The 27,798-nt window shown below is 38.9% G+C and overlaps 1 protein-coding gene across 1 annotated transcript in view; it reads right to left on the bottom strand.

The window, feature by feature from the left end:
• CSE1L (chromosome segregation 1 like) overlaps positions 1–27,798 on the bottom strand; it is a 45,620-nt gene that overhangs the window by 1,063 nt on the left and 16,759 nt on the right. The window contains exons 3-24 of the mRNA XM_078443972.2: positions 26,076–26,218; positions 23,900–24,001; positions 23,676–23,821; positions 23,045–23,135; positions 20,824–20,931; positions 19,685–19,777; positions 16,917–17,084; positions 16,661–16,790; positions 14,531–14,596; positions 13,937–14,139; positions 13,119–13,203; positions 11,208–11,269; positions 9,908–10,044; positions 8,676–8,779; positions 6,928–7,025; positions 4,632–4,782; positions 4,057–4,265; positions 3,577–3,674; positions 3,390–3,475; positions 2,932–3,013; positions 1,985–2,131; positions 690–921 (exon numbers count right to left, since the gene is read on the bottom strand). Of these exons, the coding sequence (XP_078300098.1) occupies positions 690–921; positions 1,985–2,131; positions 2,932–3,013; positions 3,390–3,475; positions 3,577–3,674; positions 4,057–4,265; positions 4,632–4,782; positions 6,928–7,025; positions 8,676–8,779; positions 9,908–10,044; positions 11,208–11,269; positions 13,119–13,203; positions 13,937–14,139; positions 14,531–14,596; positions 16,661–16,790; positions 16,917–17,084; positions 19,685–19,777; positions 20,824–20,931; positions 23,045–23,135; positions 23,676–23,821; positions 23,900–24,001; positions 26,076–26,218 (2,741 nt within the window). The remainder of the gene's footprint in view (positions 1–689; positions 922–1,984; positions 2,132–2,931; positions 3,014–3,389; positions 3,476–3,576; positions 3,675–4,056; positions 4,266–4,631; positions 4,783–6,927; positions 7,026–8,675; positions 8,780–9,907; positions 10,045–11,207; positions 11,270–13,118; positions 13,204–13,936; positions 14,140–14,530; positions 14,597–16,660; positions 16,791–16,916; positions 17,085–19,684; positions 19,778–20,823; positions 20,932–23,044; positions 23,136–23,675; positions 23,822–23,899; positions 24,002–26,075; positions 26,219–27,798) is intronic.

The raw sequence follows: 27,798 nt of genomic DNA, 5'->3' as shown, positions 1-27,798 counted from the left end.
CTGAGCCACGCAGGCACCCCCAACAAGGACTTTTTTTAAAAGTACATGTGGGTTAAATGACATGTTGCCCAAAGAGAAACAAATGCAACATGATTGGCAGGATGCTGATCATTTCTAAAGGTCAGCACATGATGGTTTGTTATGCTGTTTGTTATTTGTTATTCTGTGTGTGTGAAGTTTTCCATAATAACACAATGGAAAACAAAAATTTTATCAGATAATCGAGAAGATTTGGTAAAAGGTGCTAGCTAATGCAACTCCACAGCCATTATTAGGTTTACTCCATGATCCATTCTTTAATTTTTGAGTATGTTGTGTACATATACGTGTGTGTGTGTGTGTGTGTGTCTATATGCCTGCAATAAAAGATTATTTGAATCTGGGAAATACACATTTTTCTATCCAAAGAGTTTTAGGGCACCTGGCTGGCTCAGTCAAAAGAACATGTGGCCCTTGACCTCGGGGTCTTGAGTTGAAGCTCAGGTCAGATAAAGAGATTAAGAAATAATTATTCGCATAAAATCTGTTTCTAGCACATCATTTTACTAAAGAAAATTAAGGCCTAACTATAATTCAGTGGGATGTTTGATCACGCTGACCAGTGAAGACATGCGCCAGAGTAACTGCTACCTTCTTGGCTTCCCAGAAAAGTCTCCACGACTTAGAGTTCTGTGACAGCAGTCACTTACCCTTCCTGGACAGGCGGTAGACAACTTGTGAAGTGACTGTGCCAGGTGAATTTTGGGGTTATTGACCATTTGACCTACAGGATCGTGCTCTTTTTTCCCGGCAAATGCCAGTTGTGAGAAGGCGGTCTGATACCCTGGTGTATCTTCTATGTCAATAAAATGCTCTTCATCAGGAATGGTATCATCTTCAGGTAACTCAAAAAGGCCAATCAGGGACTGTAATAAAGGAGTCCTGAATTTGAAGAAAGCAAACATGAAAAATTATTGTTTACATCTTCAGAAGTATTTGCTTAAACAGCAATTCTTCAGAGATGCAAAATTAGACCCACAGTCTAAAGAAAAGAACAGTAAGGTAGCTTTGAAATGGAAGAAGAAAAAAAAAAGCCCCAAATCATCAGATCCCTTTCTGGAAGAGGCAGCCGAAGTGAGCCCCAAATGCAGAAAGGAGATGCAAGAGGTCAAGAAAAGCCAGGAATACCAGACACCAACAAGCACAAGCATGCGATGTCTTCTCGTAGCCTATTCAATTTCTCCTTAAAAAGAAAATTTTTTTCAATGTTTATTTTTGAGAGGGAGAGAGACAGAGTGTAAGCAAGGGAAAGGCAGAAAGAGAGGGAAACAGAATCTAAAGCAGGCTCCAGGCTCCAGCTAATAGCACACAGCCTGATGCAGGGCTCGAACCCACCAACTGCAAGATCATGACCTGAGCCGGAATCGGTTGCTTAACTGACTGAGCCACCCACGTGCTCCAATATCTCCTTTTAAAGATTTAAGCCAGTTTGGTTGGGTGTCATGAACAGTCCTAGATATCATGCAGACCAGGGACTTTCACCAGATTCTCAAAGGGACACATGAACCTTCCTCCAGTAAAGTTAAGGAAGCAGGAACAAGAGGTTTCTAGGCCCAGGGGTGCCTAGGTGGCTGTCAGTTGAGCGTCTGGTTCTTGATCTCGCCTCAGGTCATGATCTCATGGTTTGTGGGATTGAGACCCATGTCAGGCTCTGTACTGGCAGTGCGGAGCCTATTGGCGGGGGGAGGGCCGGGGGGGTCTCTCTCCCCCACTGTCTCTACCCCTTCCCCTGCTTGCTTGCCCTCTCTCTCGCTCCCAAACATTTAAAAAAAAAAATTCAAAGTTCCTTCTAGGCCCAGAAGTACCCACATGTCCTGTCTTGGATCTGATGGTTGCTAGTGCAGAACCCGAGATCAGAATCCAATTCTCAGCCCTCAAGAAAATAAGCTTATTTGACTTTGTAGTCATAGGAAAGGAAGCTGTAATTTCTAACAACTTTACTTACCATAGCTTGGTATACTCTGTGTCCATCATTGGGGGACATTCTGTTAGTAATTTGGTTATGCCAACTGCACAAATCTTTTTCTCAACATTTCCAGAGACTTTCTGAATTTCAGGAATAATGATTTTTTCCAAAACCATTCCAAACATTCTATTAAAACAAATTTTACATTAGACTATCACTATAATTATACTGTGAAATTCTTAATGTTATTTACACTGACTCCTTAGGAATATAAGAGAATCCAAAATAACAAGTTGGTCAACTGAATGGCAGAGTCCTTGAGATGACAAAACAACAACAAAACCTCAGGCCTCGACTCTGTGGCCAAGTGCCGCCAACAACTTCTGTGAAATACTAACGACAACTGTGCTCAAGGAGAATCTTCATGGCCACTTTTGTCTCATATGCTTTAAAAAAAAAAATTAAGAAATTCTGAAAAATTAGAAAACAGAAAAGCAAAGGAAGGAAGAAAATGAATTACCCATCACCCCGCTATCCGGCAGTAACTACTTTTAACATTTCTGGATTATAAACTTCCCAACCTTCTATGTTTACACACCTGTAATCATGTGAAAGTTGACAGATACATTAAAACAATGATTTGGCCAACAATTCTAATATGTTCTTGCAGACATCTGAAAGTAAAGTTTTTCATGATACTAAATGATGCAAAATCCTCAGTGTATACTCTACCACAAGTATCTGAAGTGGAAATAGTGGGTTATCAAGGATACTGGAAATTTTAGCTCTAGATAAAATAAAAGTGTGCATAGGTTTTCCTCTATAGCAAGATCATACCAGTGTAGGCACCCACTAGCAGTTCATGAAACGGATTTCCTCACAAACCTCTACTGCTGGAAAGCATATTTTCTGGTATGACATCCAAAATAAACTTTAAAGAAATTTTAATTGTAATAAATTGTAATAAATAATAAAAACAAACTTACTTTGGTTGTATACCATCAAATATTTCTTGCAGTGCCAACGCGCCATACTTTATGCAGTACAAATTAATAAAGACTAAGAAGCCTGTTGAAAAGAGATACAGAGTATCAGTACAGAGGCCTCACTGTGCTGAACAAGCAATTCACCCCTGAAGTCCTCCAAGTGAAATATTCATAATCATCAAAACCAATGGCTAACTGTGGCATTAGTACTTGCCTTTATTATACAATTTAACATACAGTACAGACGAAAAATGTTTTGATACCTAACTTTAGAAACTAACCTTTGGAACACAATATATTTGAAAGTGATTTAGTGTTTGGAGAATACAAACATCTTAAAATACTGTATATAGACAGCTTATAACTTGATAAAACATTTATATGTAACCAGAAAGTCCAGGAGTTTTAGCTACTTTCCTTCATTATTTGTGTAGGAATAGCCAAATGATTTTACTTACTCTTGATAAATTTTGTTGTTTTGGAATTCTGAAGTCTTTGGAACAGTAGAATGAAGATCTGCTTCCTATACTGATCAACCGACTCACTAAAGAATTGAATAAAAGAAACAATGTATCAATTCAGCATCTTCTCAGCACCTAACAGTCCTTGAATAATCCTACAGTGATGTTTTATGCTCATACTCACGGAGGCATGTGCTCTATTATACTGTTTAGAAGATAAAAACCTTGGTGGTCATTGGCTTTGGATGCAATTAGCTTCTGGAACACACCTAATAACCCAGGCTACAACAAATTAAATCAAATAATCAGTTAAAGAGACAAGGATTAATTGTTCCAAAAGATACATGTTAAATAGATGATGTCTTGGAAAAGGGTGCACGCTAGAATAATCAGTGTTTTTGCTTCCGTTCTTACTTCTGAATATCCCATCGCAATAAGCCCTTAAAGTTAAGTACTTGAAATTAACCTACTGGACTCTTTTTATTTTCCAGCATGGAGATAATTAAAGGATACCTTATTACAATAATAAATCTACATTAATATTTTCTACTACTCCTTTCCTCACTGTTGTATTTATTTTAAATCAAGAAGTAAAAAAAAAAACCTACCATCCTCAGTTTCTCTCAGCTACCTCAGAAACTTACATCAAAATAAATTCACTCACAATTTTGTCAGCCGCAGCACTTGCTATGGTGTTGGAACCGCGTTCTAAGAATGCTTGGAGAAGCCTCACTAGAGCAGGAATGTTTCCTGTTCTTTCCCAAAGCACTGGCTGAAGGAGATGAGGAAATAAGGCCATATAGGAAGATGGGATGTCATTTTTGTGTGTTTCCAGAAGCAAAGACATCACTTGAAAGACGTATGGAATAAATTCTGTTGAAGAAAGTAAACACAGAGCTGTCAGATTCGAAAGTAATAGCTCCCATACAAAAGGCGCACACCTCTTGGCAGGCTGCATTCTATTAACCCCTTTAATAGCTGTATTCAGGGGCGCCTGGGTGGTTCAGTCAGGTGAGCATCCGACTTCAGCTCAAGACATGATCTCATGGTTTGTGGGTTCAAGCCCTCCATTGGGCTCTGCTGACAGCTCAGAGCCTGGAGCCTGCTTTGAATTTTGTGTCTCCCTATGTCTCTGCCCACTCTACCCCCACCGATTGCGCTTTCAAAAATAAACATTAAAAATCTTTTTAAAAAAATAGTTGTATTCGGTAATGAAGAAAGTAACTTCCTTTAACTTACCTTGAACATCATTTTGTAAAATTTCAGTAAACACGAGAAACAAAGCTTCCTCAAAATTTACAACAGCAGCAGGGTTAGCTTTGCAAGTTATTCTTATGGATAAACATATTGCTTCAAACATGTAGTGATTGAAGTGAGGTTTGCTTGGGTTCTGAAATTAAAAACGAAAGATTACTGACTATATTAAATATCTAAAATAAAACACACCTACCCTTTCTAGAACATGGTAAAAGGCCATCTTTTTAAAAAAATCAGTATTAAAGCATTGATTACACTTGCCTGCATATATGCTGAAGTTTTATAATAACTTTAAAATTCAGAAAATATTGCCTTTTTCCTCGGAATTAAAACTTACTGTTTTTTATTTGAGACACAGAGGGAGAGAGACCGAGCACAGGAGGGGCAGAGAGAGAGAGGGAGACACAGAATCCGAAGAAAGCTCCAGGCTCTGAGCTGTCAGCACACAGCCTGACGAGGAGCTCGAACTTGCAAACCGCGAGGTCATGACCCGAGCTGAAGTTGGACGCTCAGCCGGCTGAGCCACCCAAGCACCCCACTTCAACTTTTTTTTGTAATGGGCAAAATCCACCACGAAAAATACCTCTGAGTCACAGAGAGATTACTACACAAGCATCAGCTCCCAGGGCTGTAAGGAACTTGTCTAAAACCCATGTGCTCTAGAGCCGTCACTATAAACAGTGGTGGAAGAAGCAAGCAGGGACATGTTAAGTCCTGGCTATGCCACTAGCCTTGTGTGGGACGCCTTAGGCAAACCTTAACTTCTATGGGCCTCAATGTCTATATCTACAGAGTGACAATCCTTTTTAATTTTTTTTTGATGCTTATTTTTGAGAGAGAGTGAGCGAGCGAGGGTGGGGCAGAGAGAGAGGGAGACACAGAATCCAAAGCAGGCTCCAGGCTCTGAGCTGTCAGCACAGAGCCTGACGTGGGGCTTGAACTCATGACTGCAAGATCATGACCTGAGCTGAAGTCGGACACTTAACCGATTGAGCAACTAGGCACCCCTGAGTGACAATCCTTTCTATCAGTGGTTTTCGATGTTTTTTAAAGGAACATAACCCTGTTTTCCTTCAAACGAAATCCTTCTTGAAAGGCTACCACAGAAAGTAGATGAACGCAGGAGATGGTTGCCGGAGGCCCCAATATGTCTTCTATCTTAATCCTCCAAGGCCCAAAGCAGTCCAACACCCTTACCCAGAACCCAGTGAGAAAATGATCCTTCTCCAAAGTCCTTGTAACAGTTCCAAGAATTTATCTCCTTTCTATAGAGTAATTAGGAACAGGCATCTCAAAAGGAGTTTTGGCAGCCTTAAAAGGACTTTTATTTTCTAAAACTTAGTGTCAACAAATAGGAATCAAATTATCTATAAAATTTTTAATCAAAGGAATGAAATTTACTTGGAGGAAATAAGAATAAAGAGGACCAGGGGTGCCGGGGTGGCTTAGTTGATTAAGTGCCAGCCTTTAGCTCAGGTCACGATCTCGCAGTCTGTGAGTTCGAGCCCCATGTGGGGCTCTGTGCTGATGGCTCAGAGCCTGGAGCCTGCTTCAGATTCTGTGTCTCCATCTCTCTCTGCCCCTCCCCTGCTCATGCTCGGTCTCTCTCAAAAATAAACATTTTTTAAAAATTAAAAAAAAAAAAAAAAAAAAAAAAAAAGAATAAAGACCAGACACAAAGGTCTGCACCGTTTTACAGAAGTCTAAGTAAGTAGCCTTTGTGTCCACTTGGCACAAAGTCTGCTTTCCTCCATCTAAGATCAGTCATCTTACTTTTTCAATTTTATTTAATAAAACGTTACTTTTTTAATTTTTTTTTTAATGTTTATTTTTGAGAGAGACAGAGACAGAATGCGAGTGGGTTAGGGGCAGAGAGAGAGAGAGGGAGACACAGAATCCGGAGCAGGCTCCAGGCTCTGAGCTGTCAGCACAGAGCCCAACACGGGGCTCAAACTCACGAGCTGTGAGATCATGACCTGAACCGAAGTTGGACGCTCAACCGACTGAGCCACCCAGGTGCCCCAATGAAACGTTACTTTTAAAGTGAGAATAAATCAAATGAAACATTTTCAAGTTACTGGGCCTGCACTTAAAGGCGAGTGCTGCTAGGTCTCCAATCTAGTGACTCTCCACACTTCTCATATGTGTATTAATTGTTGGTCAGGAAGAATTCAGGGAACTTTTCCTATGCCCAGTCTATTGCCAGGGAATTCTGAGGCTCAAATAGTTTGAAGCGTAAGTTAAAAAGCAACTGCACTTTTAAAACTGATCTTGTTACCTTACTAACAGCTAATAGCTTCTGTGTAAGCTGAGTGATGAGGGTGGGGATGTAGGGGATTATGGCTTCTTGTAGGAGGGAAAAACTTCTCATGATAGCTGTAAAATATAAAAACAGCAAAAGTAAATAGTTAAACTTCAGAATAAAATCGTGATTAAGGAAAAAAAGTCCACTGATTCATCACCAAAACTTTAAGACCCTTAAGTAACCCCCAGATAGCTCTCTATATTTCAAAATAATCTAACTTTCCTTTCATCTTAAAATTAGGCCAGGGATTGACAACAAAATCTAGCGTGCTAGGAAATATTACTTTCAGAAGGCCTAAGGCTTAAAAGAATTAAAAAAGGGACAAGAAAAAGTAGTACGTGACTGAAGAGGCAGACACAGAGCAGGAAAAAGGGTAGAATGACTGGGGGAGGGGGCGGGGAGGAACGACAGTAGCTGGAAGGGAGTGCAGTTTCCAGTGTCTTTCACTTAGAAATCAGTGGCAGGAAATGTTTAGCCCTAGCCTAATGGACACATCACAGCCCACCAAAAACTGAGAGAAGGCCATCTGCCCATCTCCCCACAAAAAGAGAGATTAGGAGCCTAAAAAAAATCTAAAAATACATGTAAAGCTATGGAGGTTCCATACTGCAAGAATACAGCCCACTAATAAATGCCTAAAAACATTTTGCACAGATTACTAAGCTTAAAATATAAATAACTGTTTCTGCATGAGTAAAATAGATGTTTACTAAGTACAGCCACTACTACATGCCAAGCAAGAGAGCACAAAAAGTCATCATCTCATCTCCTCAACTTTGTGGATGCTTCTCCTACCTGAAGCAGACTCACCTCCAGCTAGCTAACCACTGCTTATCCCTCACTTCCTAGAGAAAGCTTTTCCTGAGCTCAGTTTAAGGGGCTTAGAGGATGGATCGGTTCCCCTCCTCTGGGCTGGCAGAGTCCATTCAGTCATTCATCCAACGATATTCACTGAGAAGGTATTACATACAGGTGCTCCTTGTATAGTCCAGGAACACAGTAATGGGACCACATGCCAGTTAACCTCACAGAAATGGACGTTAAACAACAGTAATCACACATCACTGTTGGGAAAAGAACGATAGTGAAAACACACACGGATACACACCTATCCACGTACATAAACACACGTGTACACACCAACACACAACACATGCCAGGGGCCCTGATTGGCCACGAGGGACGGTTTGTTTGAAAAACATCTATGAGTCAGACACAGCTAGGCTCTTGGAACATGACAGTGAATAAGACTGAAATTGCCCCTCAAGTCAGAGCTGTCCGCACGACACTCTCCTAATGTAGCACCGGGCAGATGGTTTATAGCTGCCTGTGTCCTCGGCAGTAGCTCTATGAAGGCGGATCTGTGTGGAGTCTCTCAAGGGCATCCAGGTTGCACAGCAAAGATGTAACCTAGCATGCCACCAAGAAATGTCTGATCTGAGCTCTGCCCCCAAATTCAATCTAGGTAAAGAAGAAGGGAGTTTGCTACTTTTTAACAAGAGGAGTATCCACATCAAACTAGGGTAGACTTTTTTTCTGAAAACACTTGTTTTAATATAATAGTAAACCAAACATTTTCCACGTAAAGATATCTAAACCTACCGACTTCATAGCCAACGGTATCTGGTTCATGGACTATGAAACCTGAAGTACAACTCAGTATTTACCCCTGTAATCGGAGACGGGATTCTTATAGTCTGTACACCAGGGGAACGGCCTACCTTTCATAATATATTCATTTTCTGAAGAGCCAGGAAGTGTGAGAGCTTTGAAAAGGTTTGTTAGCAGAATCTCAACAAACGGTGCGATTTCTGCGGCTGTAAAGCTATAGATGAAAAAACAGCTTTCAGTCACTGCCAACTCTTGAGCTTGTCACTCTGGAATACCCTTGGCAACCACTAAATCACACTTCTTGGCATAAGAGTAAGCCATCTCCCACCACTGATAATCATCTGACAGCTTAGGAAAGTAACTATTTACATGTGTTCATGTTAAGTTCCTAAAAAGGGCACATCTGTGATCAAACACAAACCAAAAGCCAGGCAAACCCGACATCATCTAAAGCCATTCAGGTCGTCCTTGGTTCCTATCCATCACTGTCGAGAACAGTACTCAGACTCTCAGGGTCTCAGTCATTTGTTTTTCCCGGAGGTGGAACAGATTCATAACTTCTGCATGAATTCCGGGCCTGAAGACAGGTACTGGTCTGACTCACCTCAGAGGATGTCCTTTCAACCCTTAATTGGTCACTGAGAAGATCTGTACTTCAAGCTCTTGATGAAGAAAAGAACCTAGAATTGTTTTCCACCTCTCAGCCAAAGCTCAGTTTCAAGAAATAACACTGGTGGATAATGGCCTGAAAGATCTGCAGACCGTCCATCCCTCTACATTTATCCTCGATCAGGCCAGAAGAGCTACCACCTAGGTAGCTTTCACTCAGCTATGTCGAATCTCCGCAATGAGTAATAATACAAAAACACCAGGTAAAAACAACACTGTCGCATGACGGTGCTAAGACCACTCCCTTAATGAAGGCCCATTTCTGAGATGCCTTCTGAGGAACTGTTTTAAATTTAATCTCAAGGACACCGAAAATTTTAACTGACCAAGTTCCTCTCTTTGCCTTGGTTTGCCAGAAGACAGCACGTAAATTTCAGGAGCTTCCTTAATTCCTGTATAGGATCCTCTGACACCTATTTCTTTTTAGTAACCTTACCCCGTTATTTCCCTTTGCTCCGATTTCCTGTTTAACTTTTTGCCATTATGTATCTTCGTAGCATACTGCTTCATCCTTCTAGACTGACACACAGTATAAATAAATGAAGAAAAAGTACACATTTATTTTTCAAACTACTAATGAAATTATGAATATAGTCAAAGAGATCTCTGACAGCACAGAACAGTTCCCACCCCAAGCTGAAAAAATAAAAATTGCTTAGAATCAAATACTTACAGAGTGGCGTTGTTAGGTCCTCTCATAGTAAACAGCCTCTCAAGTGCATGTGCCGCGTAAGTATGGACAACAATGCTTTCAGCCTGAAGGTGATTAATCAAGAGAGGAATAGAGACTAAAAGATGCTCTTTCGGTACCTGAAAAACACAGTAACGTGCAAGCTTTAACTCAATGGTGCTACCTTAGAGTAAAAGACAACTGGAATAGAAGGGCTTGACGATTCTAGAAAGTGTTTTTTCAGCTGTTACAATGGGAGATGATACGGTTGAGAAATTAAAACTTCTATCTCCACGTAATGATTCAATTCATGTTAACTTTTCTTATTCTCCTTCTCTGAGCATTAAACTACGGTTGGAGTAAAATCTACGGTTGGAGTAAAATCTACGGTTGGATAAAAAAAGAAGCACACCATAAAATAATATGGATGAGCACACTAATTTCATTACTACTAAGAATTATACTTTTCACTAGCAGGTAATTCTTGGAAAAGTTATTCAAGCTCTTTGTGCTTCATTTTTTCTTCTAAAAAAAGAGGTGGGGGCAAAGATAAGAATACTAATTTTCATTAGAAGCCTCTAAAAATTTAGAATACCCATTCATTACTATTTAAAATAGAACAGCTTCACAAGGTTGCATGTAACCCTGGTAACTACCTGCCAAAGACATAAAAATTATAAATCAGGAAATTAAAGAATCATCCATAGGAAATAAACTGTGGCATATTCTTATGATGGGATACTACACAACTATTAAAAAATGAACTACGTCTACTAAAATGAGTAACTCTCAAAAACAATGTTAAGCACACACAAAAAAAACAAGATGTGTAGACCAAACCTACAGCATATCATTTATACAAATAAAATTTTAAGCCTATAAAATACTACAGAGTTTTTGTGGAAACAAGTTATGTAGTAAAACCATAAATACACGAGAATGCAATTGGCCAAAAATACAATGTGAGAAACTCCACAAGACAAATGACTGGTTTCTCCAAGAACTAATAGTCACAAGAAAGGGGAAGGAGGACCTCTCTGTTGTAAAATAAGAGACAATCAACCATAAGCAATGTGTGTACCTTGTTTGGATCCCAATTTCTATTAAAATCACTATATAATGATATTTTTGAGACAAAGGAGAAAAATAAGCATGGTGTGGATCCTAAGTTCTTAAGAAGTTATTGTTAATGCTGTTAGATGTGGATGTCAAGTATGACTGCACGGCAGGGAGAGAAGCTGGTATACAATAAAACTCTTAAGAGATTAACTGGTATAAAACATATAATTCAAAAGCTACTTACTTGATTCCTAAAAATCATTATGTATTTGATACCATCAGCTTTAAGGACAGGAAATTCATTCACTATTAAAAAAATAAAGCCATAGTTATTTAAGTGCTAAAGACCACTACTCCCAAATTGGTGACATTGGATCTTTGAAACAGTTTGGTAACCAAAATGTCAAGTAATTGAAACTTAGTTAATTACATAAAGATCTACCATGTAGTTATTAGTAAGATTATGAGTAATTTTATTTTTTCCCCTTAAGTTTCATTACAAATGAACATGTACTACTTACATAACTGAAGGACCACAAACTAATGACCATGTATCAACTTCTTCCTAGAAAGGAAGCTATTCTGAATCAAGAGTATGTGTCTCTGGATAGAATTTGCTTTAATATTTGTGCTACCGAAGTGAGCAATGGCTGGGATTTGCTTTAAACTACTCTAATTATGGGAAAATAAATTTGTAAAAAAGATAGAATATTGGTCAATTATTAAAAATTCTTGAATCTATCCAGATTCAAGGTACATTAAAATATTCTCCCTTTTAGTGTATTTACAAATCCATACAAAAATTTTTTTCTTTATTTTTAATATTTATTTTAAGAGAGAGAGAGAAAGAGAGAGAGAATTCCAAGGAGGCTCCATGCTGTCAACACAGAGTCCAATGCTGGCCTTGATTCCACAAGACTTGAGCTGAAATCAACAGTCAGACACTTAATCGACTGAGCCACCCAGGTACCCCCAAGAGTTTTTTAAAAAGGGATTAAAAAAAAGGGGGGTGGGAAATATATAAGGTATCTTAATCAACATACTTTCGTAAACATAGAAAATTATCCTTAAGACTTACCCAGTTTCAAGTACTTTAAATTTGCTTCAATTTTTAAGATTTCAGTTTTTATTTTTTTCTGCCATTAAATATAAAAATATTTTTAAAAATTTTAAAATTCATTGTCAGTTGGCTAACATACAGTGTAAAGTGTGTTCTTGGTTTTTGAAGTAGATTCCCGTGCTTCATCACTTATACACAACACCCAGTGCTCATCCCAACAAGTGCCCTCCTCAATGCTCAACACCCATTTTCCCCTCTCCTGCCCGCCCTCCCCTCCCCCATCCACCCTCAGTTTGTTCTCTGTATTTAAGAGTCTCTTCTGGTTTGCCTCCCTCCCTCTCTGTAACTATTTTTTTTTCCCCTTCCCTTGGGGAAGACGATGGGGGCATGGTCTTCTATTAAGTTTCTCAAGGTCAACATATGAGTAGGATTTCGGTTTTTAAATAAGAAGGAAAAGAAAACTAAAGTATAATTCCTATAGGAATTTGTAGCTGAGCTACAAATTTAGTTTTAGTTGTTCCCATTTTCCTTCTACACAAGCAACATCTTCTTTAGACTGTTCATTTCAACTGGGCAAGATCTGGGGAAACCATTTGAGATTTTATTCAGTAAAAGAAGTAACTGCAACAAGGATAGGAGCCATTTTTTTGAGTGTCATGGTGATGCAGAATCCGTTTTGACTTTTGCCATAATGTTAGTTATTTTGCAGTATAAAATAACAAGCAGGGGTGCCTGGCCTGGCTCAGTTGGTAAGAGCACGTGAATCTTGATCTCAGGGGATCATGAGTTCAACTCCCACATTGGGTGTAGAGATTACTTTACATACATACATACGTACATACATACATACATACCATTGCAAGTAAAAAGTGTTGTAAGCTGTATAAAAAACATTTTTAACAGGGGAGCCTAGGTGGCTCAGTCAGTTAAGGGTCCCAAATCTTGATTTCAGCTCTGGTCTGGACTCCATGGGGTTCATGGGATTGAGTCCTACATTGGGCTCTGCACTAATAGCGTGAAGCCTGCTTGGGATTCTCTCTCTCCCTCTCTCTCAAAATATATTAACCGCCCCCCCCCCCCCCCCCGCCAACTCACCGTTAGCTGATTTTAAATCGGGGAGAATGTGATTCACAAAGAACTCAGTCAGGTTTACAAGTTCATTTGCTTGTGTAATTCCATGCTGAAAAACAAATTTTTAATATGGTAAAATAAAATGAAATACTTCTATCTATCTAACACATAAGAAATTTAGGCAACTTTTAAAAAACAGGTTAAAAATGGAGATGAACACTTCAAATCACAACTGCTTAAATATATTAAAAAAAACACAAGACTTTTTTAATAAACAAGAAAGAAGCGTCCCTAAATTAAGGAACAGCTAAATTTAAATTTAGCACATTTTATACACCAAGTCTCAGTGAAGGGAATCCATCAGTTTTTGTCCAGGAGAAAATGAAGTGCTTCATACATCAATGTCAACTCATCGTTGGAGACTATATGATTCTCATCAGAACAACAGGTTACCTAGCAGAGTAGGCTGCATCATTAGAAATCTATTACTTCTTTCTGATTTCTGTGGTTACCACCAAGACTATTTAAAAAAATTTTTTTAACGTTTATTCATTTTTGAGAGACAGAGTGCGAGCAGGAGAGGAGCAGAGACAAAGAAAAAGAGAGCGAGAGAGAGAGGGGGAGGGGGAGGGGGAGGGGGAGAGGGAGAGAGAGAGACAGAGACAGAGAGAGAATCCGAAGTAGGCTCCAGGCTCAGAGCTGTCAGCACAGAGCCTGACGCAGGGCTCGAACTCACTGACCTGATCATGACCTAAGCTGAAGTCGGATGCTTAACCAACTGACCCACCCAGGCGCCCCACCAGCAAGTCTATTTTAGAAACAAAACTACATTGAAGATTCACCTTCTGTGTTTGGGCTTTTGATGCCAACGATGTCACGAGGTAAATGGCTGCATCTTTGTGTTTCCAGTTGACAGATGGATTTTTTGCATATTCCTGCAGCATGGAATTAACATAACCAGAGAAGATTCCTGTCACGGGTCCCTCAAAAAACTTGCACAATCCTCGTACTAGATCACAAGCAGCCCTGCGTCTAGTATCAATATCTATAAAATCAAAGGGAAATATATCACAGGATAAAGAAACCACCAACTGATCAAGATTATAAGGCAAAAAATTGCCATTTGATAGCTACCAACAACATAAATAATGAAAAAGACCATTATTTTATTCACAAGACACACAAAAATGGGAATGAAACTAAAAAGATTATCGTAGTAGTTACACACTAATAAGTATGTAAGAGACAGAGGACTTTCAATGCTGGACACTTGGATAGAACTCAGACGAGAGCTGCTCTTAAAGGTGTACAAATTAAAGGAGGAAAGGCAGTTGAGACAACACACTTACTCTGACTCCTCCTCCTCCCCATGGTGACAAGAACTACTTTAAAAGTGCCTTGCTATCAGACTAACAGTTAAAAACCAAAATACATACCAGATCCTTCCAAATCTCTCCTTATGTACTCCTCAGAATTATCTTCAAAGGCTTCTTCATCGGCAGCTACAAAGAGAGATGGCATTTCAAATAACCCCTCAAAAGACATGACAAGCCACTGTACTTTCATAAATGAGTACACAGAAGAGTACGTAGACGTGCCATGTTTTATAGCAAAGTGTTCCTAACAAATGACAACTTCGTGTATTCTTTTTTAAAAAATGCTTATTCATTTTGAGAGAGTGAGAGCAAGAGCAAGACAGAGCATGGGCGTGTGAGCTGGGGAGGGACAGAGAGAATCCCAAGCAGGATCCACACTGTCAGCGCAAGGCCCAACACGGGACTTGATCTCACAACCGTGAGATCATAACCTGAACTGAAATCAAGAGCTGGAAGCTAAACTGAGCCACCCAAGCTTATATATATTTCATTTAATCATTACTTAGAGCACAAATGCCACCCTGAGAGGGTAAGTATAGGTAATTCACACAGCTCACCTGTTCTAATGTGATAGTGTCCCCAGAACGGGACTTTAACCACCAACATCAAAAAGATGACTGCTGGGGCCCAAGCTAGGGATGCCAACTTTTTATTCTGCTAAATAAGGACATTAAAAAACCAAACAGCCTAACAAATATAACCACCATTATTTCATAGAAGTCATTTCCACACCAAAAAAAGTAGGATGGACAATATCAGAATAAAGATCTGTCCTTTATAGTTTCATGAAAAAAAACACAAAAGGAAATAAAGCCTTACATGATATTGTCCTTTATTCCTTTTAGTTCCTGATAATTTGAGAACCACTGATCTAATGAATACTTTAACATAAAACACAATTCCTTCCATATTTACTACCTGTCCTTCTCAGCTCTAAGAAGGAGAGACAATTTGTACACTAATACTCTTAAGATTCTCTTAACCTTAATTACAAACTGGGTGGGCTTCAGCTCTGTATTTACAGGTTATCAATCACTTCCGCTCTCAACTACACTGTTTGAAAACTGCTATCTGCCTTGGTGAAACACTAACTCAAACAACACCATCCTGGATGGTTTACTTTCTTATCCATGGAATAGGAATTTTTTTAGTCTTATTCAAGATTTCTGTGAAAAACCCTCCACAGTGTAAAACAAACCTCACCACAGTGATACAAATGTCTTTTATTTTTAATACTTATTTTTTAATGTTTTATTCTTTTTTTTTTGACACACACACACACACACAGTGTGAGCGGGGGAGAGGCAGAGAGAGAGGGAGACACAGAATCAGAAGCAGCCTCTAGACTCTGAGCTGTCAGCACGGCGCCCCACACAGGGCTCAAACCCACGAACTGTGAGATCACAACCTGAACCAAAGTCGGACACTTAACCGACTGAGCCACCCAGGACCCCCCCCCCATCACAAATGTCTTTTAAACTACACTTTGTCTTGGTGTAAAAAATAGGCAGTAAGTGGGGGAACCCCAGTGGCTCAGTCGGTTAAGCATCTGACTCTTGGTTTCAGCTCATGTGATGATCTCACGAGATCAAAACCTGGCATCGGTCTCCTCGCTGACAGTGTGAAGCCAGCTTGGGATTCTCTCAAAATACATAAACATTTTTTTCAGAAATAGGCAGTTAAGTGACCTGTAGAAGTTTTAATTAGCAATAAAAAAAGAATCAGACTGGCTTCCTGGGTGGCTCAGTTGATTCAGCGTCCAATTCTTGTTCAGCTCAGGATTCTCTCTCTCCTTCTCCTGCCCCTCCCCTGCTAGTGTGGCATGTGAGCTCTCTCTAAAAATAAGTAAGTTAAACTTAAAAAAACTAGGGCGCCTGAGTGGCTCAGTTGGCTAAGTGTCTGACTTTGGCTTAGGTCATAATCTTGTGGTTCATGGGTTCGAGCCCCCACATCAGGCTCTCTGGTGTCAGAGCAAAGCCAGCTTTAGATCCTTTGTCTTCCTCTACCCCTCCCCCACCTGCACGTGTGTATACTCTCACTCTCGCAAAAATAAACATTTAAAAAAAAATTAGACTCAACGTATTATATAAAAAGCAGCAGGGAACAGACTTACTAAACTTATACTAACATACTCTTTAAAAAAACAAGCTTTTAATCTTCTGAAAAGGGTTCAGACTTTGCCATAATTACCTCTAAATTCCATGTTAGGCACGATAACCTTTTCACAGATACTTGTCAGCGTGTTCTGGTCCTCAAACAGATTCTTATAGTGAGGTCTCTCACAAACTGAAGCCAGAAACTGAATTGCATTACTTACTAACTGGGAAAAAACAAAAACAAAAACACAAAAACAGGCATATTTTTAAGAGCAAAACTAAATCATTTACTTCTTGGGGGAGGTAGGGAGGGAATGTCTTAATTATCTGTCTCTCCACCATCATCTTACCAAGTCATATTTAACCTCTTGACCTGTTGTAACCAGTAAATTCCAGATGGCTGTGACAAAGCGAGGCAGGTACCGCTGAAATTCCTCATCATACTTTTGTGCATAGAGCGCAGCATTATCACAGATCTGGGATTTTAAGAGCTCCAACAAGCCGGCTTCCTCTTCATCCTCATATAAGAGAAAACAGAAAACTCAAACATACACGTATAATGTTATCATACATAGAGAATAGCTGTAATTCCTGAAACAAACTCCTTAAAAATGGAATCCAAAGCCTAGTGTTACAAATGGCATTGATGCCACTATCAATTTCTTCATTTAGTCTTTCAAATACAGAACAAATGAAATACTTCTCATTTATTAATCAGTGAGAGTAATTTCAAGTTTTCAAGTTAAAAAGACTTTTCTTCAGGTTGTTGAATTATAAAATATTTACATGTTAAAGTGAAAATAATGTATTCCTACAGAAATCTAAATGATAAAGGCCATATCACACTTTCCTTTGCAACATGGTCAGGTGTCTTGCTATCTCCTCCCAAAAGGCTGTCACTTCAAATATGTAAGATAATGCTGTAAGATTCTCACCAACAATACTCTGGTTATGAAGTATTAAACAGCAAACTAATTCAGAGGTCAAACTACGGTCTGCAGGCCTGCTGCCTATTTTTGTAAGTAAAGTTCTACTGAAATACAGCCTTGCTCATTCCTTCTTTACATTTATATAATTTATAGTATTGCCTATGGCTGCTTTCAACTCCAAATGGAGGGCTGAGTAGTTGGGACAGAGACTATATAGCCCACAAAGCCAAAAATATTTACTACCTGAACCTTTACAGGAAAAGTTTGCCAACCCCAATCTAAACCATGACAGTCATTTATATGATGCTCTCTACTGTAACAGCAATCCATAAACACCTTTTAAACTGTACCATATGACAAAGAATTCAAATTTAGAAGAGATAAAAAGAACTCCCTAACAGGTGGCTCCTCAAGGCATAAACATAAGGAATGTTACATAGTAAGAGGACATAAGGTATAACTGGTTAAACGGGCTAAGAGCTCCCTGTAAGAATCCTAGGTGAAAATCTTCCTTTAAAGTGTGAAGACGAGCTTTGTTTTTCTGAAGGCATTGTTTTTATTTCACTGGACTGAAAGAATTATGTCATAGGAGCCATAGCTTTTTTTGTTGCTTTAGTCGGTAAATCTCAGAGAAAATTTGCTATACACCCACTGAAACAATTCTCTCTGCACCCCACTGCCCAAAATTGATTTGAATCACCTATTCTAATTTTATCTGAAATTGAAGCATTCTCAGTATTTTACTTTTTATGTTTTTTATTTCTTGGGAAAGAGGTAGATCACGAATCTATTAATAAACAAACAAATGAGCAACACAAAGTAAGTGCCCTATGTTGGAAAGTATGCATTATTACAAACCCCAGACCAGAAACTGTAATGCATTACAAACCTTCATAATGTCCCCATTTTCCCATGCTGCGGATGCTTTTGAAAAAGAGGCTATTGTTGCAAAGGTTTATGTTTTCTTAGTATCTTCAGTGACGGTTTTGTATTTCATAAAATGGTCATAGTGTGAATACTCTGAGGCTTTCCTTTTTTTTTTTTCAATGTTTTTTTTTTTTTTTTTTTTTTTTTTGGGACAGAGAGAGACAGAGCATGAACGGGGGAGGGACAGAGAGAGAGGGAGACACAGAATCGGAAACAGGCTCCAGGCTCTGAGCCATCAGCCCAGAGCCTGACTCGGGGCTCGAACTCACGGACCGCGAGATCGTGACCTGGCTGAAGTCGGACGCTTAACCGACTGCGCCACCCAGGTGCCCCGAGGCTTTCCTTTTAATAATGTAATGATATAGCCTTCTCTATAAATCGTGGACCTACCTACACCAGGCCCACAAGAAGAGTAATTCTGTTAAACAAACATGGAACATCCCACATAATTAAATATTACTTGCATTCTTGAGTTCTACCTATCAACAGTGCAAGAGTAAAAAAAATTTTAGGATCCAGAATTTAAATGTTCAGTAAAACAGGAGACTTTTGATCTCTGGGTCTTGAGTTCGAGCCCTATGTTGGGCACAATTTACTTAAAAAATAAAGTAAATGTGGGGCGCCTGGGTGGCTCAGTTGGTTAAGCGGCCGACTTCGGCTCAGGTCATGATCTCGTGGTCCGTGAGTTTAAGCCCCGCGTCAGGCTCTATGCTGACCGCTCAGAGCCTGGAGCCTGTTTCAGATTCTGTGTCTCCCTCTTTCTAACCCTCCCCCATTCATGCTCTGTCTCTCTCTGTCTCAAAAACAAATAAACGTTAAAAAAAAAAAATTAATTAAAAAATAATAATAAAGTAAATGTTCTCAAATAACTTTCATTTTTTGAAGTCTAATTATATTCCAAAGGTTTCAGAGGGCATTTTTTTTTTTTTACATATTTAAAAACTGAGATATAATCAAAATCTAATATTTCAAACAATTCTTCATTTAAAAAAAGGCTACTTGAGGGGCGCCTGGATGGCGCAGTCGGTTAAGCGTCCGACTTCAGCCAGGTCACGATCTCACGGTCCATGAGTTCGAGCCCCGCGTCAGGCTCTGGGCTGATGGCTCAGAGCCTGGAGCCTGTTTCCGATTCTGTGTCTCCCTCTCTCTCTGTCCCTCCCCCGTTCATGCTCTGTCTCTCTCTGTCCCAAAAATAAAAATAAAAAAAAAAAAAAAAACGTTAAAAAAAGGCTACTTGGGAAACATTTTAAAACAATACTTACATCAGTTTGTAGAAGCTTGTTATCTAATGTCAAGAGGGTATGAAAATTGTTCATCCAAGTTTCCATATTATCTTCAAAAAACTCAGGGAGATCCTAGAATAAACACTGACTTGAGACTTTTGATTAAAATAAATGTTATTTTAGTAAGTTTTGCCCCATGCCAAACATTTCCCACATACCTACTGCCTCAAGTCCACACTTTTCAGCCTGAGCCAACCATTAACTATTTAGACAAGACTTCTCTATTCCAGCTGGGTCTGGCAGCTGAATAAACCATTGTGTCTTATGTTTATACACTTTCAACCACAAAATGAGGCCACCTCTATTTCCTGTCCCAATCTAAATTTACTTTCTCTCGGAAGGTCTAAGACTGTATGAAACCTTTCCTTACAAAAACTCAGTGCTTACCAATATCTTCCTTTTCCTTTCTGAACTATCGCATTTATTGTAAGATGACCACCCATTCAAACTCATCATCTTAACACAGTTACTGATTTCCTGTGCCATAGTACTGCCTTTTTAATGAGGGATAAGCCCCCCAAGGTAAAGATTATATTTCCTCTTTTGGTTTCCTTAACTATGTCTAACAAGTTATTAAGAGCCTCAATTCTACCTGATTTCTAAAAATAGAATTCAAAAGAAGGTATAAGCAAAAACAGTGATATCCTTTAAGTAAAAATTTCTCAAACTGGTGTCCAGCAGAACACAGATGCGGATATGTCATTTTGGGATGTTCATCTCCTATTCCACCCATTCCTTTTAGAGAATGCTTTTCCTACCACTGTGAGTGTAGTCATGTTATGAGGATGACGTTCAGGTACTTGGCCCTGGCTATGAGCAATGAAAAAGCCAAATACCTTCCTCCTGTATATTTGACATCAAAGAATCAAAAGCAAGAAATACAACAAAACTGGGGCACCTGGGTGGCTCAGTCGGTTGAGCAACCAACTCTTGGTTTCGGCTCAGGTCATCATAGTTCGTGGGATGGAGCTAATAGCTATATGTGCTATTGTATGTGCTATATATTAGCTATCTGGGCTAACAGCATGGAGTCTGCTTGGGATTCATTCTCTCTCTCTCAAAATAAGTAAATAAACTTAAAAAATTTAAAAAAAAAAAAGAAATGTAACAAAACTCACCTGAAAGTTTAAACTGTAGAACAATTTTGAGATAAGGATCAGGGAAGAAAAAAGGATCCTTAGGGCAGAGGCATCATTTGCATGGGTACTGCAGAGTTCAATAGTGGCCTTGGAAAGGAAATTAGGAGCACAGTTTTAATGTTACTATAAACTTTAGTCAAATAAGGTGAGACTACTTATATCTTCTCCAAAATTTACCTTTTAAATAGTATACGGTCATATAAGAGATTCTGAAAAAATATATTACAACAGTATATATTTTTACATTGTCCATAATAGCACTACTAAAAAGTCCAATGTTGATATTTCAACTAGATCCTTCTACTCTCCTTTGTGCATATAAATATATTACAAAATTGTCTTTATCTGCTCTCATTAAATAATTCCCCTGCCACCTGGCATTTAATTTGTTTCCAATTATTTATTATTCTAACTATAATAAACAGGCTTATCTAAAACTATGCATACCTCTAATTTTTGCAGTATGAAATTCTACAAGTGTATTACCAAAGCAGAGCACTATACTATGAGCACAGGTTTTGCAAGCCAGATAAAACTGGATATAATCCAGACTCTTGTTCATCATGAGCATTACTTTGAGCAATTATTTTACTGAGCCCCAATCTCATCTGTAATCTGAAAATAATGCCCACCTCAGAGAATGAGAATGAAGAAATACACATAAAATATCCTAGTACTTCGTGGAATATGTAAAAGACACTCAACAAATCTTACTTCCTATATCCTGGAGTTAAGAAATATGAATATAAAGGTTTTCTTAATGAAATGTCAAACTCCAGACACTACCATTTATAATCCAATGGACAGGACATCAGACTTCATTTCACTGCACTCTGACACTTTTAACATTAGTAAAACGAAATAAAAATCTGTGCCAACCCAATAGGTGGAAAATCTTGATTACGTTTTATCCAATTTTATTTTCTTAGATAAAAATGTACAGTCGGCGGGGAGCCTGGTGGCTCAGTCGGTTGAGTGTCTGACTTTGGCTCAGGTCACGATCTCACAGTTCTGGGGTTGGAGCCCCTTGCTCTTGCTGTCAGCACACAGTTCACTTCAGATGCCCTCCCCACCCCGCTCTCTCAAAAATAAATAAACATTAAGAAAAAATGTACAATCAGTAAGACATCCTAACCATGAAACATTTCTGTGCACACTTTACATCTTAGAAGTTGTGAGTATCATACAACTTTCCTTTTTTGAAAATAGGAAAGGAGTAGCTTTTCCAGAGTTATTAGCAAAACTAGGTTAAGGCTTGGCTCCCTTTTTTATTAGCTGGGGGATACTGAATCCTCTCTCCTTATCTGAAAAAAGGTTAAAAATATATCTCTTTTGGGGTGCCTGGCTAGCTCGGTCAGAAGAGCATGTGACTCTTAATCTTGGCATCTTGAGTCCAAGCCCCTTGTTGGGTATAGGGATTACTTAAAAAAACTTAAGAGGAAAAAAAAAACGGGGGCACCCGGCTGGCTGTTGGTGGAGCACGTGACTCTTGATCCCATTGGGGTTTTAAGTTCAATCCCCACATTGCACGTGGAGATTGCTTAAAAATAATTTAAAAAAAAATTTTTTTTTAATCTTTCAATCTTATAGGAATCTTAGAGATAAAGAACATGTTTAGGAAAGCAGCCTGTGCACCATAAGATGTACAAATATATAAATTAATTAGCTGAACTATATGTAAAGTCAAATCAAAATGGGGAGCGATTCCTTTAGAAACACACATTCAGGCAAACCATAAGAGACTCTTAAGGACTGAAAACAAACTGAGGGTTGATGGGGGGCGGGGGGAGAGGGGAAAGTGGGTGATGGGCATGAAGGAGGGCACCTGTTGGGATGAGCACTGGGTGTTGTATGGAAGCCAATTTGACAATAAATTATATTTTAAAAAATAACAAACATTCAAATACTTGAGTGAAATATGATGTCTTGGATTTGCTTTTAAGTATTCCTACAAAGGAGAGGAAGGGAGGGGGAAAAAGTAATACTGTTAACCTTGTGTAACAGTAACAGATACATGGGAGTTAATGAGATCATCTTCTCTATTTCTGTACAGGTTTGGGATTTTTCAAAAGAAATGCTGCTCTAAGTATTACCTATCAAATAGACTTAAAGCATTCTCTTAAATAAAATCCACACAAATAATTAAGCAGTTTAAAATATTAAGTAATTTTACAGTATCACAAAGATAGTATTCCATTACCTTAAATAGATTAGTCAAAGGTAAAGCAAAGGCATCCAGAACAAGTTTAATTTCAGTCCATAACTCATTAGACTTAAATTCATGGCGATATCTAAAAAATTAAGGTAAAGTAGGTAAATTTACAAGCTTTATGTTTATTGACTTTAGGCCTTCAAGGATAGATTAGACTACTTAAGAAACAAACATAATAATGAACTGAGAAGCTTATCTCTTATTCTAAGATTACCAAGTTCAAAGGAATGACAACAGTCACAAAAATACAACTATTTACACAAACAAAAGCATTTGAAAAAAAGTATTTTAAAAATATGAATTGGGCCTCCTGGGTGACTCAGTTTAGCTTCCAACTCCTGATTGCAGCTCAGGTCATGATCTCACAGTTGGTGAGTTTGAGCCCTCTGTGTTGACAGCAGGAAGCCTGCTTGGGATTCTGTGTCTCTTCCCTCTGCCCCTCTCTCTCTTTATAAATAAAATTAATATTTTATAAATATATGAATTTATCGGGGCGCCTAGCTGGCTCAGTTGGAAGAGCATGAGACTCTTGATCTGGGGATTGTGAGTTTGAGCCCCAAGTTGGGGGTACAGATTACTTACAAATCTTAAAAAAAAAAAAAAAAGAATTTATCAATACCTTTTAAATAAAGAATGCGCTGTACGAAGGACTCCATTAATAACATGGAAATCTCCACTCTGAAAACGATTCACCATTTCTGTCAACAAGTCAGGCCATTTCTGAGGGAAATCTTCTCTGCCAATAATGCTAATAGCATCACTTAACTGGAGCGGGAAGGGAAAAGATTAATTAGATCAAAGCTTTGCAAACAAGCATCCTTAAATAGTAGGGCCTTACATTACCTGCTTCTGAATTTGCTCTGGGCTGCTAAGCATCAAGTGCACTATGTTGGCTTTAATAGCTACACGGTCAGCTTCGCAAATTTTGTTCGGTTCATCTTCAACCTTAAAAGCAAAACATCAATACCAAGTAACATGAAGTCCATATCCATGACCATATGGGTTTACAGATAAAAATGTATATTCTATCCCAAATGCAAATATTTTACATACAAATCAATGAGCTTCACTGGCTCCCTGATGCCAATGAAAAATCTGAGTTCTATATGTCACCATTCTCAGAACACATGGTTGAAGTCTTTATGGACATGCATGGCACAGGCCACATCCACCTCCAGAACCTTCGATCTGACCCTTGCCTTAAGTCAGAGGTCTTTTCAATGAAAACTTCTTGATCATTACCAGTTGGAAAACATCCAGGACTACATCACTCAAAGAGGTTCTGGAAGTCTCACCACTTTTACAAATCAAGATAGAAGAAGAGGGCTAGCGTGTCTGCAAGCAGACGGATGGATTTTTAAACATCCTACGTTTCACTAGTTGTCTCTTCACTATGTGTGGTAACACCTAACTGCACAAGCTTAAAAACACTATTTACTACATTTACTACCTCATAAACTCTTTCACGAAATGAAGACAAAAGAAGAATTCTAAATAAATATTTAGGGCATATTTATAGTTGACTTTTTAGAAAAACTGACCTTTTTTGTCAACCTTAATACTTTCTAAATATCATCACTGCTATCACTTCTAAACAATTCTTTTTTTTTTTTCTTTACCCTAAGTCAGGGTTTCCTCAATCGCAACATTACTGGCATTCTGAGTCAGATAAATCTTTGGTATGGGAATCTTTTTTGTACGCTGTAGGGCAGTTACCAGCATCCCTGGTTTCTACCCACTAGACCGTAGTAACACCCTGGGCCCCCAGCTATGACAACCAAAATGTCTCCAAAGATTTGCAGGCAAAATTACCCCCCATTGAGAACCACTGTCATAAGGTAGGGAAAATACCTTAATTTCTAATTTTGCAATTAAACTTGCAATATAATAGGATTCACCTTAAAATTAGAATCTATTTCCACATACCCCTTATCAAAAACTCCAAATCTAAATTATTTCATTCTACAAATTTTTAATATATGTAACATGGTTTTACAACTGTGTTTAATTTTTTCCAGTCCATAAGAGACACTGCTTCAATTATTCAGTAAGATCTGTGTCTTCCCACAAAATCTCTCTCCAGTTGACAATGAGCTGATGTTCAAATTCAATCATAATGGAGCCTGGGTGGCTCAGTCAATTCTTGATCTTGGCGCAGGTCATGATCTTGCAGTCTGTGGGATGGAGGCCCATACCAGGCCCTGTACTGGCGGCATGGAGGCTGCTTGGGATTCTCTCTCTCCTCTCTCACCGCCGTCCATGTCTCCCCCCCCCCCTCCCGCCCAACCAAATAAATAAGCTTAAAAAAAATTTTTTTTTCAACCATAATGGAGGCAAAAACCAAGTCTCACACTCTACCAACCTGGGTTAGCAAGTTCAAGTTATCTATATGAACTCAAATGAAACAACAGGAACTTTGGAGAAGCATCCTGTCTAGCTTTTGTTAAGTCTTTCAGAATTTCTATATAGACAAATCATGTCATCTGTGAACAAAGTTTTATGTTTTCCTTCCCTATCAGTATACCTTTTCCTTCCTCTTATTCCATTAGCAACGACTTCCAATACAATGTTGAAAAGAAGTGATGAGAGGGGACGTCCTTGCTTTGTATCTCATCTTAGTGAAAAAGTTTCAAGTTTCTCACGATTAAGTAGAATATTAGCTCTAGGCTTTTTGTAGTTAGTCTTTATAAAGTCAAGAAAGTTCTCTTCCATTCCTAGTTTACTGACAGTTTTACCATGGATGGGGGTAGGATCTTGTTAAATGCTTTTTATTCATCTACTGATATGATGCATTAACTGATTTTTCAATGTTGAACCAGCCTTGCATACCTAGGATAAATCCCACTTGGTCATAGTTTGTAATTCTTTTTACACCTTCTTGGATTTGATCTGCTAATATTTTGTTGAAGAGGGTTCTATTTAATTTTATCTTTAATCTGTGTCTGAATCTTTCAGGAGCGCTGCATATATAAATCTTAAACATACAGGTTATGAGACTGTGTGTTCACAAAATACTTACAATTCTCCAATTTCTTTTAATATAGTTCTTGAATGTTACTGAGGCACACACTTTGATAACATTATCCTGGGACTTTTCCAGCAAAGTTAAAAGCAACAGTGGGTAATTCTGATTTCCTTCTACAGATTCAAGAAACTTCTCAGCTGTAAAAGAATTTTCATGTTAGAAGATTTGTTACTTTAACCAAATCTTTCCATTTTATATACAGGTGAGCTATGTAGATCTGATTAAAAGCATCAAAAAAGTAGGGGCACCTGGGTGGCTAAGTTGGTTAAGTGTCCAACTCTTGATTTCAGCTCAGGTCATGATCCCAGGGTTGTGGGACTGAGCCCGCATCAGATTCCACACTGAGTGTGGAGCCTGCTCAGGATTTTTTCCCTCTCTCCTCTCTCTCTGCCCCTTCCCTTCTTGCACTGTCTCCCTCTCTCTAAATAAAGTTTCAAATCACTTTACCATCCATTAAAACTCACTTGAGGGCACCTAGGTGGCTCAGTCAGTTAAGTGTCAGACTCAGGCTCAGGTCATGATCTCAAGGTTTGTAAATTTGAGTCCCATGTTGGGCCCTGTGCTGAAAGTTCAGAGCCTGAAGCAGGCTTCAGATTCTGTGCCTCCCTGTCTCTCTGCCCCTCCCCTGCTCACATTCTGTCAAAAATAAATTCTGTCAAATTCTCTGAAAAATAAATAAACATTAAATTTTTTTTTTTTTTTTTTTTTTTTTAGTTAAAAAAAACACAAAAAAAACACCTCACTTGACTCTGGCAAACCTGTAACATGGCCTGACTGACTGATCACCCCTGCAGAAGGAGAATCTGCTTCTCAGATTAAGTGACTCTCTGGCAAATTCATAATGAGACCTTCTTCAACTTAGGATGGGACTATGTCCCGATAAAAGCATGCTAAGTTCAAAATGTCAGAAGTCAAAACTGCATTCATTATACCTAATGTACTCATTAGCCCAGCCTACCTGAAAGTGCTCAGAACACTTAGATTAGCCTACAGTTGGGCAAAACCATCTATTGCAAAGCCTATTTTATAACAAAGTGTTTCTATCTCATGTAATTTGCTGAGTACTATACTGAGAGTGAAATCAGAAAAGTTATATGGGTACAGAATGGTTGTCAGTGTGCTGGTTGTTTACCTTTGTGACAACATGACTGAATGGGAGCGTGGCTTGCTGTCACTGCCCAGCACCGTGAAACAGTACTGTACTGCCGCCTATCACTGGCCCAGGGAGAAGTTCAAAATTCACAATCTGAAGTATGGTTTCTACTAAATATGTGTTGCTTTTGCACCAACCTATCATCAAAAATTCACTGAGGGATGGATGGGGCACCTGGGTGGCTCAGTCAGTTGAGCGTCCAGCTTCAGAGCAGGTCATGATCTCACGGTTTATGGGTTTGAGCCCCGCGTCGGGCTCTGTGCTGGCAGCTCAGAACCTGGACCCTGCTTCGGATTCTGTGTCTCCCTCTCTCTCTGCCCCTACCCCACTCGCGCTCTGTCTCTCAAAAATGAAGGAAAAAAAAATTATAAAGAATTACAGTAAAAAAAAAAAAAAAAATCACCAAGGGGCACCTGGGTGGTTCAGTCAGTTGAGCGTCCAACTTCAGCTCAGGTCATGATCTCACGGTTTGTGGCTTCGAGACCCACACTAGGCTCTCAGCTGTCAGTGTAGAGCCTGCTTCAGATCCTGTCTCCCTCTCTCTCTCTGTCCCTCCCCTACTCA

Source organism: Panthera onca, chromosome A3 (assembly GCF_046562875.1).
Source record: "Panthera onca isolate mPanOnc1 chromosome A3, mPanOnc1 haplotype 2, whole genome shotgun sequence".
Taxonomy (NCBI): Eukaryota; Metazoa; Chordata; class Mammalia; order Carnivora; family Felidae; genus Panthera; species Panthera onca.
This window is presented reverse-complemented; position numbering and strand designations above follow the sequence as displayed.